The sequence below is a fragment of the Abramis brama genome (genome assembly GCF_963993115.1).
Source record: "Abramis brama genome assembly, chromosome: 10".
In the NCBI taxonomy this organism is placed as follows: domain Eukaryota; kingdom Metazoa; phylum Chordata; class Actinopteri; order Cypriniformes; family Leuciscidae; genus Abramis; species Abramis brama.
In genome coordinates this window covers 42,699,962-42,717,488 of record NC_139972.1, presented here as the reverse complement: position 1 = coordinate 42,717,488, position 17,527 = coordinate 42,699,962, and the positions used below count along the sequence as shown (strand labels likewise).

At 40.5% G+C, this 17,527-nt stretch overlaps 1 protein-coding gene across 1 annotated transcript; it reads left to right on the top strand.

Annotated features, from left to right (window-relative positions):
• Nucleotides 1–1,306: 1,306 nt before the first annotated feature.
• LOC311090437 (uncharacterized protein) lies at nt 1,307–3,068 on the top strand (the record flags this gene model as incomplete). Its single annotated transcript, XM_084125694.1, has 3 exons — nt 1,307–1,620; nt 1,922–2,204; nt 2,424–3,068. The coding sequence occupies 3 exons, from the start codon at nt 1,307–1,309 to the stop codon at nt 3,066–3,068; spliced, it is 1,242 nt and encodes a 413-aa protein (XP_083981820.1).
• Nucleotides 3,069–17,527: the final 14,459 nt, after the last annotated feature.

Here is a 17,527-nt window from a genome sequence, read left to right as displayed (position 1 = left end):
AGAAATGTTGGCCCATATTGATAGGATAGCATCTTGCAGTTGATGGAGATTTGTGGGATGCACATCCAGGGCACGAAGCTCCCGTTCCACCACATCCCAAAGATGCTCTATTGGATTGAGATCTGGTGACTGTGGGGGCCATTTTAGTACAGTGAACTCATTGTCATGTTCAAGAAACCAATTTGAAATGATTCGAGCTTTGTGACATGGTGCATTATCCTGCTGGAAGTAGCCATCAGAGGATGGGTACATGGTGGTCATAAAGGGATGGACATGGTCAGAAACAATGCTCAGGTAGGCCGTGGCATTTAAACGATGCCCAATTGGCACTAAGGGGCCTAAAGTGTGCCAAGAAAACATCCCCCACACCATTACACCACCACCGCCAGCCTGCACAGTGGTAACAAGGCATGATGGACCCATGTTCTCATTCTGTTTACGCCAAATTCTATCTCTACCATCTGAATGTCTCAACAGAAATCGAGACTCATCAGACCAGGCAACATTTTTCCAGTCTTCAACTGTCCAATTTTGGTGAGCTCATGCAAATTGTAGCCTCTTTTTCCTATTTGTAGTGGAGATGAGTGGTACCCGGTGGGGTCTTCTGCTGTTGTAGCCCATCCGCCTCAAGGTTGTGCGTGTTGTGGCTTCACAAATGCTTTGCTGCATACCTCGGTTGTAACGAGTGGTTATTTCAGTCAAAGTTGCTCTTCTATCAGCTTGAATCAGTCGGCCCATTCTCCTCTGACCTCTAGCATCAACAAGGCATTTTCGCCCACAGGACTGCCGCATACTGGATGTTTTTCCCTTTTCACACCATTCTTTGTAAACCCTAGAAATGGTTGTGCGTGAAAATCACAGTAACTGAGCAAATACTGAAATACTCAGACCGGCCCGTCTGGCACCAACAACCATGCCACGCTCAAAATTGCTTACAGTTTTTCCCAATTGCTAAAACACAAAAAGTGAATGCCCAGATCAAAGCGTCAAAACCGTACCGTTTGCATGCATGTCTTACACACAGGCACCAAATGAATAAACACATTGTAGGCATTGCACTGCAAACAATTGTGCAACACACGGTGCAAAACACTACACACACAGTGTTGTATGTTACACACGTTGGAAAATGAGGAAACACTTTGCATACAGCACATCCATTCAATAATAAAAACACATGCGACAATAGCAACACCCCCGCACACACAGTAAAACACTTAACCGGTAATTGAACACCAATCAGTCACAGCTGTAGCACTATAAATAGAACTCAGGTATGCGCACCTGTCGTGATACAATTGCGAATATGGAGGCCGAAGGACCAAGGGGAAGGAGAAGACGAGGAAGAGACGGGGGAAGAGGGAGAGGAGAACGAGGAAGAGACGTGGGAAGAGGGAGAGGAGAACGAGGAAGAGACGTGGGAAGAGGGAGAGGAGAATGGCACCAACCTGAACGGGAACCAGGCAGACGCACAACTATCACTGACGACATCAGGGCCACTGTGGTGGACCATGTCATCAACCATGGCCTGACTATGAGGGAGGCCGGGCAGAGGGTCCGGCCCAACCTCAGCCGCTTCACGGTAGCCAGCATCATTCGGACATACCGACAAGAAAACAGGTATGTCCTGAATTAACGCCAAAGGACTGCACAGTACCCACACAGCAAATTGTCTAGTGTTAGTGTAGATTTTCCAGTGTTACAGTAATTTAACACTTTTACAGTGGTTTACATATAAACCCTGGGGGAGTGTTACATAATTTGACTGTAACTCTGAGAGTGTTAAATTTGCGTTTTCAAATTTGCTGTGCATCAGCGTTCTGGCTGAATCTGGTTATACAGTATTTCACCACGTACAGTATGACAGTACGGGATGGGGAACAGAACCTAACCATCGACACTAATCATGCATTGTTTGCAGAACTGCCAGGCGACCTGCCGTGGGAGGGAGGCAACGAGTGTTCACCCATGCCCAGGAACTGGCCGTTGTCAACCTTGTGGTGGCAAACAACACCATCACCCTGCGCCAATTGCGTGAGCGCATCCTCGAAGACCAGGCAATTTTCCACAATGTGCACAGTGTCAGTACGACGACACTCGCCCGGGTCCTGCGGGAACACCACGTCAGCATGAAACAACTTTACAAGGTTCCATTTGAGAGGAACAGTGTTGCAGTCAAGAACCTTCGCTATGACTATGTGCAGGTGAGTGCCACAGTACCACTACAATGGCAGTTGTGTGTTTACATGGATATATACCTTGCAGTCGCCCCCCTTCCATTGCTGGAGGGACACTGCCAACATTTTGGTGATATCCGAATGTGTCCAACCCAATCCACAGTCATTGTGCGACATTGTAGAGGCAGTACCGCTGTATTCAGGAACACAATAGTGACATTTTGGTATATGCATGTTCTGTTACAGACTGTCCTGGCCTTCGATGCGGCAGCGCAGCAACATGAGTACATCTACATAGATGAAGCTGGGTTCAATCTGGCAAAAACCAGACGTCGGGGCCGGAACATCATCGGCCAAAGGGCCATCGTGAACATCCCCGGGCAGCGCAGGGGCAACATCACCATGTGTGCCGCCATTAGTGGTCAAGGGGTCCTCCATCACCATGCCACCCTAGGACCCTACAACACTGCACACCTACTGGCATTTCTCGATGCACTACATGCTGTGGTCACACAGGACAGACCAGGGCAGCCCATGTTTGTTGTCATCTGGGATAATGTCAGTTTCCACCGGGCTGCTCTGGTCCGGGACTGGTTTGCCAACCACGACCATTTCATAGTGTTGCACCTGCCCCCTTATTCCCCGTTCCTAAATCCGATCGAGGAATTCTTTTCGGCATGGCGGTGGAAGGTCTATGACCGCCTACCACATGTACGCGTGCCGCTCCTGCGAACGATGGAGGAGGCATGTGGGGACATCGAGGTGGGGTCGATCCATGGGTGGATACGCCACACACGGAGATATTTTCCCCGTTGCCTGGCAAGGGAAGACATTGCCTGTGATGTGGACGAGGTGCTGTGGCCCGACCCCAATCGACGACGAGATACCTGACATGGACCTGCAATAGAAACACCTACACCAGATGTTCAATACTTATAGTAGTTCTGCACCTGTACACTGAGTTTTGGTTGTGGAAATAAACACGGTTTACAGACTACAAATGTAGGCAGTGTCTTGAGTACAGTTGACCTGTGTGTTGTGTTTGCTTTGACTGTTTATATTGCATGTGCATGTGTGTTTCCTATCGATCCGAAGAGGGCCTTTTCAAGTTAGAGTGTTACGTTTTGATTGCAGAATGTTATTTTGCATTGGCAGTTAGATGTTGATCTCCAAGTGCTGTGTCAAGAAATCTTGTGTGTTGAGTTTTGACACAATGAGCCAAATTTTTAATTTTGTGTGTAAGCAATTGAAAAAAACTGTAAATGACCTTTCTTTCCCATTCTGACATTCAGTTTGGAGTTCAGGAGATTGTCTTGACCAGGACCACACCCCTAAATGCATTGAAGCAACTGCCATGTCATTAGTTGATTAGATAATTGCATTAATGAGAAATTGAACAGGTGTTCCTAATAATCCTTTAGGTGAGTGTATGTATATATATATATATATATATATATATATATATATATATATTTTTTTTTTTTTTTTTTTACTTTTCTTTTTATTTCCTTTTATCGAGTGCAGTCATACAGTATGTCACAAATAAACTTTTTGATGGTACAGTAAGTTGTCACGGGTAAGTCTACAAACAGAATAACAGTCCGTAGATATCTTTCGAGAACTATATGTTTTGAACAATGCGTTTTCTATTTTTTGGTGTATTGTTTACTGACTGCTTGATAGTGTATATCATTTTGATCACTTTGTTTATGATTTGAGAGCAGTGTTTGATTTTGAACACAGGCAAAACTGTTTTGAGGAGAAAGTTTCATTTTGCAAGAGGAGTCAGAGGTTTTGTAAATAGTGCTTGAAGATGAGGTTTTGTGTTTAATGTTTTCAGAAAAAGAAGCAAGGTTTCAGAAATTGTGTTTTAGCAATTGAGAAAAACTGTATTCAGTGATAGAATTTTGTTTGCCACCACACCTCCCTGAAGGTTCTCGAGGCGACGGTAAAGTGACTCAAATGTGCCTTACTCATAGCCCAGCCTCCCTCATAGTCAAACCATTGACAAAGACATGGGCAACTAGAGTGGCTTGAATTTCATCTGAGACTGCTTGTCTTCTTGTCCTTCCTCCTCCTCCTCCTCCTCCTCCTCCTCCTCCTCCTCCTCCTCCTCCTCCTCCTCCTCCTCCTCCTCCTCCTCCTCCTCCTCCTTCTTCTTATCCCTCCTCGATCTCTTCCTTCATGTCTTTCTGGATCCATTGTTCCAAAACTGAATGAACTGACTCTGGCCCTTCTATCTATCTATTGAAGGTTCTGATTGGTGTGTGATCAATTTCGACTCTTAGTGTTTCCACCTGGATAATTGTGTGCTAACTGAGCTGAAGCTGTGCTGACTTGAGTGAACAATATTGAATGCTAGTGCTTTCTAAATGACAACATGAGAATTTGTGTGTAGAGTTTTGTAGTAACAGTTCAACAAGTCTGACTCATGTGTCCAAACAGGGAATACTGTTTATAGTTTAGAGAAATGGTGTGCTTTTTGATAAATGGCATTATGGTTTTGAAATTTAAGTTCAAAAGCCTGGTTATAGTGTTTAAGCAATCGAGAAAAACTGTAAGTGTATCCTCTCCTTATTTGATGACTCGGGTAACCTCTTTACTTATGAGCAATTTATGATTTACCACAATTTCCTGATTCCTCCTAAAGATTTTAATACAATGGTTAAAGCAATCTCACCTGGGTTCATTCATCTGGTTAAAAGCCACTCCATGTATAATCCAAGGAGAACAGTCACAATACAATCTACTTTGCTCTTAGATGGAATTGATCTTTTGGACAAGAAATGTACTAATAGACATATACGCCAAATCTTTCAATTTAAGAAAAAAATTTCTCCTAGAGGAAAATTCTATTGGAGATCTTTGGTAGAAGATATAGACTGGAAAAGGGCCTGGCTCTTACTTGGGAAATACTGTATGTCCAATAAAGCTAAGGAAATACATTTCAAAATTTTACATAAAATATATCCTGTCAACTCTAATATTTCTAAATATTTGGACATCGACAGCTCATGTTCTTTTTTGAACATTTATTTTATGATTGCCCAATATCCAAACAATTTTGGTCTGACCTTGGTTCTTACATAGGCCTATTAGCCAGTGTGACACATTCTTTCAGTTTGAAAGACATTATTTTTCTATTATAATGACGATAAAAATAAACCCCTAGAGTACATTGTTAATGGCTTTATTTTAAATGGCAAATTCTTCATTCATAAACAAAAGTTTGCAAATGGCATTCTCTCCTATCCTTATTTTTACACTGAATTAATCTCACTTCTTAAATATCTTCGTTATATAAATAATAAAACAATCACTAAGATTTATGAAATATTATGAAGAAATATTTAAAGAAAATACATGCACTTAAAAGCTTTCCTTGTATATGCATGTTATTGTGTCAATACAATTATACGGTATGCCTTCTTGTTATATCTCTTTGCCATGTCATCCTTTGTCTTCCATTGTTTTTGTATAATTATGTTTTTTCCTTTTTTATGTATATGTATCTGTATGTAATTCCTTGACAATGTTCTTATGTTATTGAGCATAAAAAAAAGGAGCGCCTGACGCTCATAATTCATATCGATTCATTTTTTCATTACATAACTCCTGACACAAATTAATACATAACTGTCACTATAAGTTTCTCAGAATAAAATAGTGGTCAAATACTGAAACTTGAGTCTTATATATTTTTAATGATGTATAGTTTGTCAAGGTAATAAAATTAAATCTGATAGTAACTTTGAACTATTTAAACAAAGAACAATTCAGTGTGTCGGCGTCCTCGTGCTGGCTAACAGGTTAAAGGGGACATATCATGAAAATCTGAGTTTTTCCGTGTTTAAGTGCTATAATCGAGTCCCCGGTGCTTCTACCAACCAAGAAAACATGAAAAGTAACTTTGTTTAGGTACATGTAAGCCTTTCTCTACAAGCATGTCAAAAAATAAGCCGATCAGATTTTGCTCTCCTTCTGACGTAGGAAGAGAATCTTATTTATTTTATTTTTTATTTTATTTAACATTTTTTTAACCAGGAGAGAACCTCACTGAGATTAACATCTATTTACAGGAGTGTCCTGGCCAAGATAGGCAGCCCAGTTGTACAAATACACATATAACAATAAAACAATACAACACACAATATCATTAAAAGTACAATCTTAGAAGCATTTGCAAATCACTAAATCTTTTTCTAGTACATACATAAGTGTTTTAAAATTGCTGAAAGACACCAAATGATTTATCCTCAATTTCATTTGGAGAGAGTTCCAGTCTGAAGGTGCAGCATAATTAAAAGCTGTTTTACCTAGATTAGTTTTAGCTGGAGGTACATGGAGATTGTAATAAGACTGTGAACGCAATGAATAGTTACCAACTGCTTTTTGTTGAATCATACAACAGAGATAAGGTGGTAAAAAAACGAAAATTGCTTTGTATAATCAATAAGTACCAATGCATTTTCCTTCGAACAGCAAGAGAAGACCAAGCAACTCTATTATATAATGCACAATGATGTGTAGAAAATGTACAATCCGTAATAAATCTTAAGGCACCATGATACACAGCATCCAGGGAGGCAAGAAGATAAGGAGCATGCTGATACACTAACATCCCCATTGTCAAGAATCGGTAAGAAGTTTGCAGACACAAGACACGCATTAAATGAAAAGCAATACTTATTTCTAAAATAAAATCCTAGCTTCTTCTTTAATTTTTGTTTCAAGTAATTAATGTGTGAATTAAAATGTATTATAATATTACCGCCCCTTAATCTGCACGTTTACACCCACGGTGACGCCATTTGGTTTCGCAAGCGACAACAGTGACCAGTTCTAAAGCCGCCTTTCCACTGCACACGACAAACGACAGCCATCGAACCGGAAGTCCTTCATTTCCAATGGAGAGTCGTATGGGAGCTGCGGGGAGTTCTGATCATATGCGTATGCGGAAATTTCGGATCCGATTTGAGCTTCGGATGCATTGAAATATCTGAACTTCTCCGGCTAGACCATATGTGACCGGTTGACCAGATGTGATGTATTCTAATCAAAACTATGAGCGTGAAGATAGAATTATCAATATTTTAACACTTTAACGTCATTCTGTTAACGCTATTTCTGCAAAATGGCTGTTATTAATAATTATGGCAGAAAAAAATATTTTATAATTATTAAATCAATATTTATATTGATTAGCTCTATAAAATCGACTATGTTTTAATTTTAGATGTATTGAAGGGTCATTTGTTTTGTGTGGATATATTCACGCATGCATTACATTCATTAAAATCATTAATTTTACCATTGTGAATAGCCTAGGGTAACGGTTGCTTCACGACCAATTTCAAAGTGCTGTGCGACTGACACTAGGGGGCGAAATGGAGCCGACACCCAGCGGAGCCGATCCACAGCCGTTCCGCAGTTGGTGGAAATCCAGGGCTAGAGCTTGCACACTGCCTGCATGAGCTGCGTGGAAAACGCGTGCATGCTAGAAATAGAACCGACACCTATTTTGCAAGCGTGTTGGAAGCGTTTCCGGGCAAAATAGAATAGGAAAAGATGTTTATATGTCATTTTCACACAAATACATATTAATAAATGACATTTTGATGTTTGAAAGTCTCTAGGTTTTGACATAAATGCAGATATACTGTACATGTAATTTAAAAAAATAATAATAATAATAATTATTGATTTTCAAATATTGCACCTGTCAATACAGAACAAAATATTCTGTAGCCTATTTTTTTGTCAATATTGCCGACGTTGTCTTTGCTGCTATATATTTATGTTTAACATGAAGTATAGGCCTTCCACAACTCTCTCACAATGTGTCAAATATATCACCAATGAGGCTTATCATATGTCACCTAGCAGCAGCAGCACCGCGTCAGACACGTTTCTGGTGTGCAAAGATATAGAAAACACCACACAGCTGCCACGCTCAAGCTGACATGCTCAATTGAGCATCTGGAGCGAGTGATTTCTATGTTAAGTCAATGTAAATGGAGGTCCTGTGGCGCGATAGATGCGTTCAGCGCAGCGCAAAGGACGCGATTTCACCTCATTCGTGCGAAAGAGGCGAATTGAGCGTCTGGCGCAAATTATTTTATTTGGTGCTTTTTGTGCATTCACGCGTTTGAAACAAATTCGCCTCTGACACCCGAGTTGAAAAATCTGAACTTTGGTGTCTGTTCGCACCGCGTTAACCAATCAGGAGCCTGCTTGCTGCTGTCACATGGTGAACATCAGCTCTCACTGTCTTTGATCACGGCCAGAGATTTCGTCCAGGAATCGTAAAATCAAAATGCTAAAAAAAAAAATAATGAAGCAAACCGCATTCATCAGATCTTGCTCTTCCAACTTCTACTCCGTGTTGCCTAGTAACAAACGTGCTTGCAGCGGGAACACATATTTTACCCGGAAACAACTAATTCTAATTTCTGATTGGCTGGTAGGTGGCATTTAACTCTGTATAACTCGAGACAGCAGCTATGAACTCGGCAGAGAACTTCCCTCCTTTTGCCTGCGCCTCGTCCATTAATTGTATAGCGGGACAAGTTATCCCTTACTCCTCAGCGTGAGAAATACAAGGTGTGACGTGTGAGAGTGTGAACTGGTTGAAATGGGTGTCTCACAGTGAATGCGTGAGACTTGAGAGCCCTGTAAATATATCCACTAACCATGCAGTCCAGGTGCAGTCTAAAGTTGCAACTTCTTCCTTGGTCTTGTTCAACTCATTGACCACAGTACATTGAAAGTAAACATAACCGGAAATAAGTGAGACGTACTATTTCCAAACGGAAGTGCGTCACGAAGCTCAGTGCAAGTGGTCCATTTCAGCATAGCAATAAAGTTTAGTTAAATTCAAACTAGTAAATATGTTCATGTTTATGTAAAAAAATACCATGTTTTATACTGTAAGTAAAAATAAATAACTTACTCATCAGAAATTTTATCCTCGGCTGGATGAAGTCGCTCATCAAAATGACGCTCTTCTTCTGAGATAAATTCTTCCAGGATTATTCCTCACCGAATCCCAAAACCATGTGAAGTAAATGAATCTTATATAACTGGATGCATTTTTTTTAGTTGATGTGATTTGTTGATGTGTTTTATTGTGTTGACTCTGTTTGCATGGATCGCCTCAGATCATTACCTCTGTAGGCGTGTTCACATTTGTGGTAATGAGGTCACTAGCAAACAATGGTACATCTCTGTCTTTTCATTTAGATTACATAAACAGAGAATATTTGTTTTCGTTCTTAATTTGATTATTTCAAAATACACAGTTAAATGTTTCCAAAGATATATTGCTCATGTGTGACAAGTATTCTCTGTTTTTTTTGTGATGCACTCCAGAAGAAAGTACATGGAGACGCAGAAAGCACACTCTGTTTGTTTTCTTTATTTAAAAAAAAAAGCACAATGTTATGTTTTGATTGTAAGTGTGTAATGATCGGCCAGATGTTACTTGAATTAAAATGGGGTCATATCAAACTGTGTGAGGATGAGAATGTTTAAGAAAGATGTGACAGACAACATAAATAAGATGAATAAATAAAGTGTATTTACAATATTCACAAGGAACTTAAAACAACACAATAAATATCTTGGTTACGTTTGTAACCCTCGTTCCCTGAGGAGGGAACAGAGACGTTACGTCAGTGACTGACGAAATGGGGATTTTGCTTAGAAGCCTATCACCTTCGAGTTCTACAAAACAAGCCAATGGCAAGGATGCCATGGGTCTGCGGAATTTGCATAGAGCAACTCCGCCCCACCACGTAGGTATAAAAGGAGGGACGCTGGCAATTTCGCATTATGTTTTCCTGCTGAGGAGCCAAAACTTAACTCCAGGCGGTTCCAGCGGTACAGCGGTTGTGGCAGAGGGACATAACCGAGACATTCCCTTTCGTTCAGTCACTCCGAGTTACGTCAGTGACTGACGAAATGGAGTCTCCATTCTCCAGGAAGTGGCTGAAACCATGAGAGCTCGTCGGCTGCACGGTTCAGCTCTCCTGGGATGTGAATGGCTCGAAGTGACCTCAGATGCTTCTGACTCCATAGGAGGAGATGGCAGGCGAGTTGCAACATATGGCGAGAATGTTGACCACCTTGTCGGTTGATGTACGCTACTGTCGCCGCGTTGTCTGAATGGACTAGTACGTGTTGGTCCTTGAGCAACGCCCAGAAGTGGTGCAGAGCCAAGCGTATCGCCAGCAACTCGAGGCAATTGACATGCCAAAGGCGCTGGGGTCCTCTTCAGGAGCCCGTGGCAGCATGTCCATTGCACATGGCACCCCAGCCCGTGGTGCAGGCATCTGTTGAGACATTTGCTCCTAACCCTAACCCTACAGTATATAAGCCACTGATTTGGTTATGGAGAGGATTTTGTATTGTCAAGGTTTCTTTTGTTGGTTGGCTTTAATGTCTCTCTCTCTCACACACACACACACACACACACACAAATGCTTCAATATTTTTCAAGACAGCATCTATAAAAACCATAACAAACCAAATGTGAAGGCAATTCCAAATAAGCATTTTATACAGAGAGAAGCTTTAATGTGTGTGGAAAGAGGTCTCTGAAAAAAAGAAAAAAAAGTTGACTAACAAAGAAATATTAGTTGACACTACATCATGGGAAATCTGAAGTTAAGCCTTTTACATTGCTCTTACGAAAGGTTCTAGTTTACTCCAGTGACTACTTTTGCAGAATGAGAGGATAGGATAGTGGAAAGCATTACTCAGATTGTGCAGATGAGCCCCCAGACATAAGCTGTGAAATGTTTTATTTAGCACTGCTGTCTTGCTGCCTTATAGAAAGAAAGGCACAGGTGTACACCTGGAGAGGTCTTAGTGCCATAAATTAGTAAAGTATGAAACATCATCCTAGTGTGCCAATCTTTCTGTTTTTTACTGGTCAATAGTCAACAGGAGATGATTTGGGAACAAACGGAGAGACCACCAGAGAGCTGTTTTCTCCCCCCAGTTCTGGGCCATTACAGTCATATTCAACAATCCAAAACACATGTTTCATTGTTTTAAAAAAATGCTTTCTTGCCCAACACCGGATAAATCTTCATATTTGAGAAGAGTCAGTTGGCCAGACATGGCATTATGACGCACTTTGATTCAAATAAAACATGTTCAAAAAGACTGCATCAACCCTTTTTCCTGATCCAGTCTGACCCAGCTAGCATTACACAGAATCATCTGGTCGAGGAGAATGCTTTGTCACCTAGTTTGTTCTCTTTGGCATAACTTGGCAGATTGTTTCAAAGCAGCTTCACAGTAATAAACAAGAAAAAAACAAATGCTGGAAAATTTGCCAAATTTAATTTCAGCTGTAAAGCAGTTCTAAAGAAGACAATAGTGCCATTGATCAGCTCAATTCTGACTCAATGGTGACTCAGTTCAGTTTAATGAGTATCCATTTTGCAAAGTTCATTACAGTTTTTCTCAATTGCTAAAACACTAAAACCCATTGGCTGAACAAAGTTCTCAGTTGCCTGAACTCATTTAGCTAATTGTGCAGTCTGTTGTCAATACCTTAAACCATTTCACATGGTAAAACACAATTTGCAAATCTCACTTAGACTTTTCAGCAAAACTCTAAACACATTATCATTCTTAAAACACATTCTACACTCTAATGCACATGTCATCCATACTGGTAAACACAAGTGGCAACAATCAAATACAAATAGAGAACACATGTCATTTGATTGAACACAACCACTCAAAACTGATTTAACCTGTTTCAAATGATGTGACAACCAATATAAGCCAGTTCAGAGAGCAAACAGGTTGTTGAAGGTGGGAAGGAGAAAGTCTGAGAATGGATAGAAGAAACAATGTGAGAGGACGAGGACGAGTACGTATGCGAGGTGGGCAATGAGGAGGAAGAGGAGGAGGAGGAGGGCAAGAAAGAGGAAGAAGAGGAGGAGGAGGAGGAGGAGGAGGAGGAGGAGGAGGAGGAGGAGGAGGAGGAGGAGGAGGAGGGCAAGAAAGAGGAAGAGGAAGAAGAAGAGGAAGGCAAGAAAGAAGAAGAAGAAGAAGAAGAAGAAGAGGAGGAGGGCAAGAAAGAGAAAGAGGAGGAGGAAGAGGAAGACAAAGAGTGTATATTTCTGATGAAATTCGAGCAACAGTCATAGACCATGTTCTTGTCCATGGACTGACAATGAGGGAAGCAGGACTTAGAGTGCAACCCAATTTGAGCCGATTTTCTGTGTCCACCATAGTAAGGACATTCAGAGAAGAGAACAGGTACAGTATACTACTGTATTTTTGTAATTGCAAATTTACTGGACTACACTATATGCAACTCTTTCAATAGACATTTGTAAAGTACATCACTGTATGTATAGTACTGCATGAATTTTTTTGTAACTGCAAATCTACTTTTTTTAGAATTGCAAGGCTGCCACATGCAGGTGGAAGGACAGCTATATTCACTCGGGAGCAAGAGGCCGTTATAGTGGGCATGGTCCTTCAAGATAATTTAATACGACGAGAAATCCAGGAACGAGTGATACAAGACAACACACACTTCCAGGGAATCGACAGTGTGAGCATTTCCACAATTGACTGTGTCTTCCATTGTAACAGGATGCGAATGAAACAAGTATACAGAGTACCTTTTGAGCGCAACTCACCAAGGGTGAAAGAACTGCGAGCTCAGTATGTGCAAGTAAGTGTACATTCAGAAACATTTACTGTAATCCAGACTGTCTACAGTACTAACACATACTATGTGAATGACATTACTCTTCAGTACATACAATGTATGTGAATCAGATGTGCATACAGTAGGCCTAATTGTACTCTACAGTATATCACCGTCTCTGTACGACTTACAAAATTCTAAATACAGTATATTGTATTTCTACACAGACAATATTTGACTTGGAATCCTTGGACAGACCCCATGAGTTCATCTTTGTTGATGAAGCAGGCTTCAATCTAACAAAGAGGAGAAGGAGAGGCCGAAACATGATTGGACAGCGGGCCATTGTTGAAGTCCCTGGTCATCGAGGTGGCAATGTCACAATCTGTGCTGCTATCAGCAACCATGGTGTTCTACATCACCATGTTACACTCGGGCCATATAACACCCAGCACCTTCTAAGATTTATGGCCAATCTAAGAGATATTTTATTTGAGCAGCAGGTTCAAGAGCAGCAGGGTCAAGAGCTAAATGAGAATCCCATTCCCACCTATGTGATAGTGTGGGACAATGTCAGTTTCCACCGAGCTGCTCAGGTAAGGGAATGGTTTAACATCAATGGGCAGTTTATGAACTTGTACCTCCCTCCATACTCACCTTTCCTGAATCCGATTGAGGAGTTTTTCTCCTCTTGGAGATGGAAAGTTTATGATAGACAACCCAACACCAGAGTAAATCTGCTGCAAGCCATGGATTTAGCCTGTGGTGATATTGGTGAGGAATCATGTCAGGGCTGGATACGGCACACAAGAGGCTTCTTCCCCCGTTGCTTCAGGAGGGACAATATTGCTTGTGATGTCGACGAAGTGCTCTGGCCTGACCCAGGCCAAAGACAAGAAGCACATTGATCACGTTTACTCCTTTCATTTGGGTCCCTTTTAGTATTGTATACTGTAGTACAGTGCATTGCTATAGACTGTACAATGAACAAATTGAAACAATGACTGTACAATGAAAAAATATGAAATTTGTTTTGAGATTAAAAATGTAGTTCTCTCTGAGAACTATATGTTTTGAACAATGTGTTTTCTATTTTTTGGTGTACTGTTTACTGACTGCTTGATAGTGTATATAATTTTGATCACTTTGTTTATGATTTGAGAGCAGTGTTTGATTTTGAACACAGGTAAAACTGTTTTGAGGTGAAAGTTTCATTTTACAAGAGGAGTTAGAGGTTTTGTAAATGTGCTTGAAGATGAGGTTTTGTGTTTAATGTTTTCAGAAAATGGAGCAAGGTTTCAGAAATTGTGTTTTAGCAATTGAGAAAAACTGTAATTATGAAACAAACTTTTGTGATCCCATCCAACAGTGTCACCAGTGTCAGTATAATCAGACTCCATCAGTTGACAGTAGTGGAGAATAAAACCTTGGGAAAGACCAGGCTCAGTCAGAGAGCCAGTTTCTCTGGCTATAAATGAATTTATGATTTCAGGCTGCATCACAAATCAGTTGTTTTGTGGACTTGTATTATGCAGGTTTTTGAGTAAAGCTTGCTGCTTGGAGACCAGATTTAGGTGATATATTCTCAATTGGACTTTTTATTGGAAGGCAAGACGGCGCCTGTGTGTTTGGCTTGCCGTCTGTTGCTCTCATGTTTTCTTCTCTGGTTGTCTGCTGTGTCTTTAACCTGCTGTACGCATCTAGTATATGACTGTCAAGCTCTCCGAGACATCGGCGTCTCTGTTGTAGACTCATTCACAAACACTCACACCTTGGACGTGGACTGCCCTTTCTAAAAATCGTACGAGTCGCTCAGAACGATCATCCCGCACGGTATCCGCCGGTGGCCGTTCAACATCTCGTGGAGAAAGCGAAGGAGGAAACAAGGAATCAGCGGAGGATACATTGCGAAACTGAGGAAACTGAGACTCGCTCGGTGCAGCTCTGCTGCCTGACGCCCGCTGGATGCGGTTTACCGGTGGCTCCGTCCTGTTTTTCCCCTACACCTGAGTCCTGATCTCCACAGAGCTGGGCACATTGAGAAGAGCGTCTTCATCTCCTGTCACTATTCCTTTGCCTAAAATGGCATTAACCCTCTGGGGACCAAGCTGTTTTTGGGGTCCTTGAGATGTTCTGACATGCCTTGACATTTGTGCTTTTTTCAGTTATTTATAAACATGTTAATGGCAAAGGTGTAAATTCACTCTATATAGCACAAACAGGGCTACCATAATATGCGAGCAACGTGTATGTAGATGTTTGTATTTTTAAGAGAATAATGTTTATGCGTGGTTATTGGAAAAAATTAAAATGAAAGTTGCTGAATTAAGACCACAAAACACATATTAAATATGTGTCCACAAGACTTTTGACTAATGGATGTTGTCCCTTTGAGTTCTAGCTTCAAAATGATGTGAAAATAGTCTTGCTTTATCGTTCACAAAAAAAAAATACATTGATTTAAATGGTGTAAAACAGGTTTTGCTTGGAAAGCCAATATGCGAGGGGGAGGAGTAGTTTACACCTTAGATTATGAATGTCCCACCCACTCTGCATAATGAGCCATTCACTCAGGTGTGAAACTGACTGAGCCACAATGCAAGGACAAAAGATGTATTTAGAAGAAGACTTATATTGACCATTTAAGATTTCGCTTACATCTCTCTTGTAAATATGTTTTGCTATTTTATTAAAAATGTTACAATTACAACAATAATTACAATTTCAACAATATTTCAAGTGTACTCTTTCTTTGTAAAAAAAAAAAAAAAAAGATTATAGGCCTACATTTTATCATATGTATTCATTAGTTTGAATATAGCCAACATTGGAACATCTAACATCTTAGTCTATGAATTTATTTTTGACAAAAATAGTATTTTTTTTGCAGTTTAATACGTTGCTTATACAAATACATTTTATTTCAACATATTCCAGTCGATTTTTACTCATCTCAGTAGGCTATAGCAAAGCAGTTTATTCTTTCACACACAGACGCGCGATTCATATTTAGGCTAAACAGTCTTTACAAATATGTCCCCTTCATTCATCTCACAGAAAGGCGAGTCATATTATAGAAATGCGATTCATCTTTTTGCGGTTTACATAGGCCTACACTAACGTTATTCCATAACGTTATTCCACACGTGAGAAAAGAAAACAGCCTACCTCACTCCTCAGCGGAATCTGCTCCTCATTTCAGGAGATATTGCTCCTCATCAGCACTGTTCTGAGGAATATTTTCTCCATAAGGTAGGCTATAATGTCTCACTCGCGAGGAGTCGCGACGCGCTTTGTTTACAGCTGATGTGGGCGTTTCACAGCTCTGAAATAGTTCTCAGAATTTGCGTTTGAATAGCACGCGCTCTCCGGGGAGTGGTCACATTACTGTGAATGAGCTCGTAATGAGCTCGACAGGAGTCGCTCTCTTTTTATACAGATTACAGAAGCTGAGAATATTTGTTTTTTATATAAATGACTTCATTTAAAAGATGCGATCTCAAGCTTTATGCCCGTGGGTCTGTTTGCCTGTTTGACTGAATTTTCGCGGAGTTATAGATCATTTTCGAACGCGTTTCAAATGGGAGTTTACTGACAGAGAGAAGGCAGAAATCGCATCATGTTAATTTTTCTTTATTTGTCAAAAAGCAAAACACTTTATTTTTATTGTGAGTATACAGAAAAAAAATAGAAACTGAACAGGATCGATTGATGTATTACACGAAAATGAAAGATAAAAATGAACAGAGCATTTAGTGTTTATTTTCATTGCTAAAAAAAAAAAACGAGCAAAACGCGCGGGCGCGTTTGTGGTCCCCAGAGGGTTAATAAACGACGTGAAAAAGAAACTGGTGAAAAAGACCTTTTTATTAAATGACTTCTACTCATCTCATAACCAAGATTTTATGTTCATCACAGAATCCTGAAGGTTGGTGATTTAACACCCTTCTCAGAACTGGTTCCAGCTGACTGTACATTTTTTAACTCGCCTTGTCGGAATGGTGGGATAATAACAATTTTAAATAACTCTCTCTCCTCACGCTGCCGGCTTGTTCCTGTAACGGCCTTACCCAGTTTTGAATGTTCAGCTTCTCCACCTAGACTGAAAATGGTCCTGTCTGTCTAGGGGTGATATACCGCCCTCCACATTCTACTAAGGATTTTATACAGCAATTTTCTGAGCTTATCATCAATATTGCCACAAATTATGATCGCTTTCTACTGGTGGGCGATTTTAATATTCATGTTTGCTGTTTGTCAAATTCCTTGAGTTTCTTAATCTAATAGATGCTTTTAAATTATCGCAGTGGATCAAAAACTCTACTCATATTCAGGGCCACACGTTGGATCTTGTTCTCTCCTATGGGCTCGATGTCGCTGATATTGTGCTCTCTGATCAAAAGCATATTTTATTCTCACTGTCTCTTCCGGAGCTCTCTCAACTCAATATTGCACCTGTAACACTGTTGCGGTTCTACTCTCCACAGTTTAGCACAAACTTTGATCTGTACTTTGCTGAACTATGCTCACACTTGCACTTGGATCAACCATTATCTGACCTGGATGGGGATCAACATCTTAGCCTTTTAAATTCTGCCTGGTTTAAGGTAGCAAATGTGACTTCTCCTCTTTAGCCTCACAAGTGCAAACCAAAATCTGAACTGTGGCA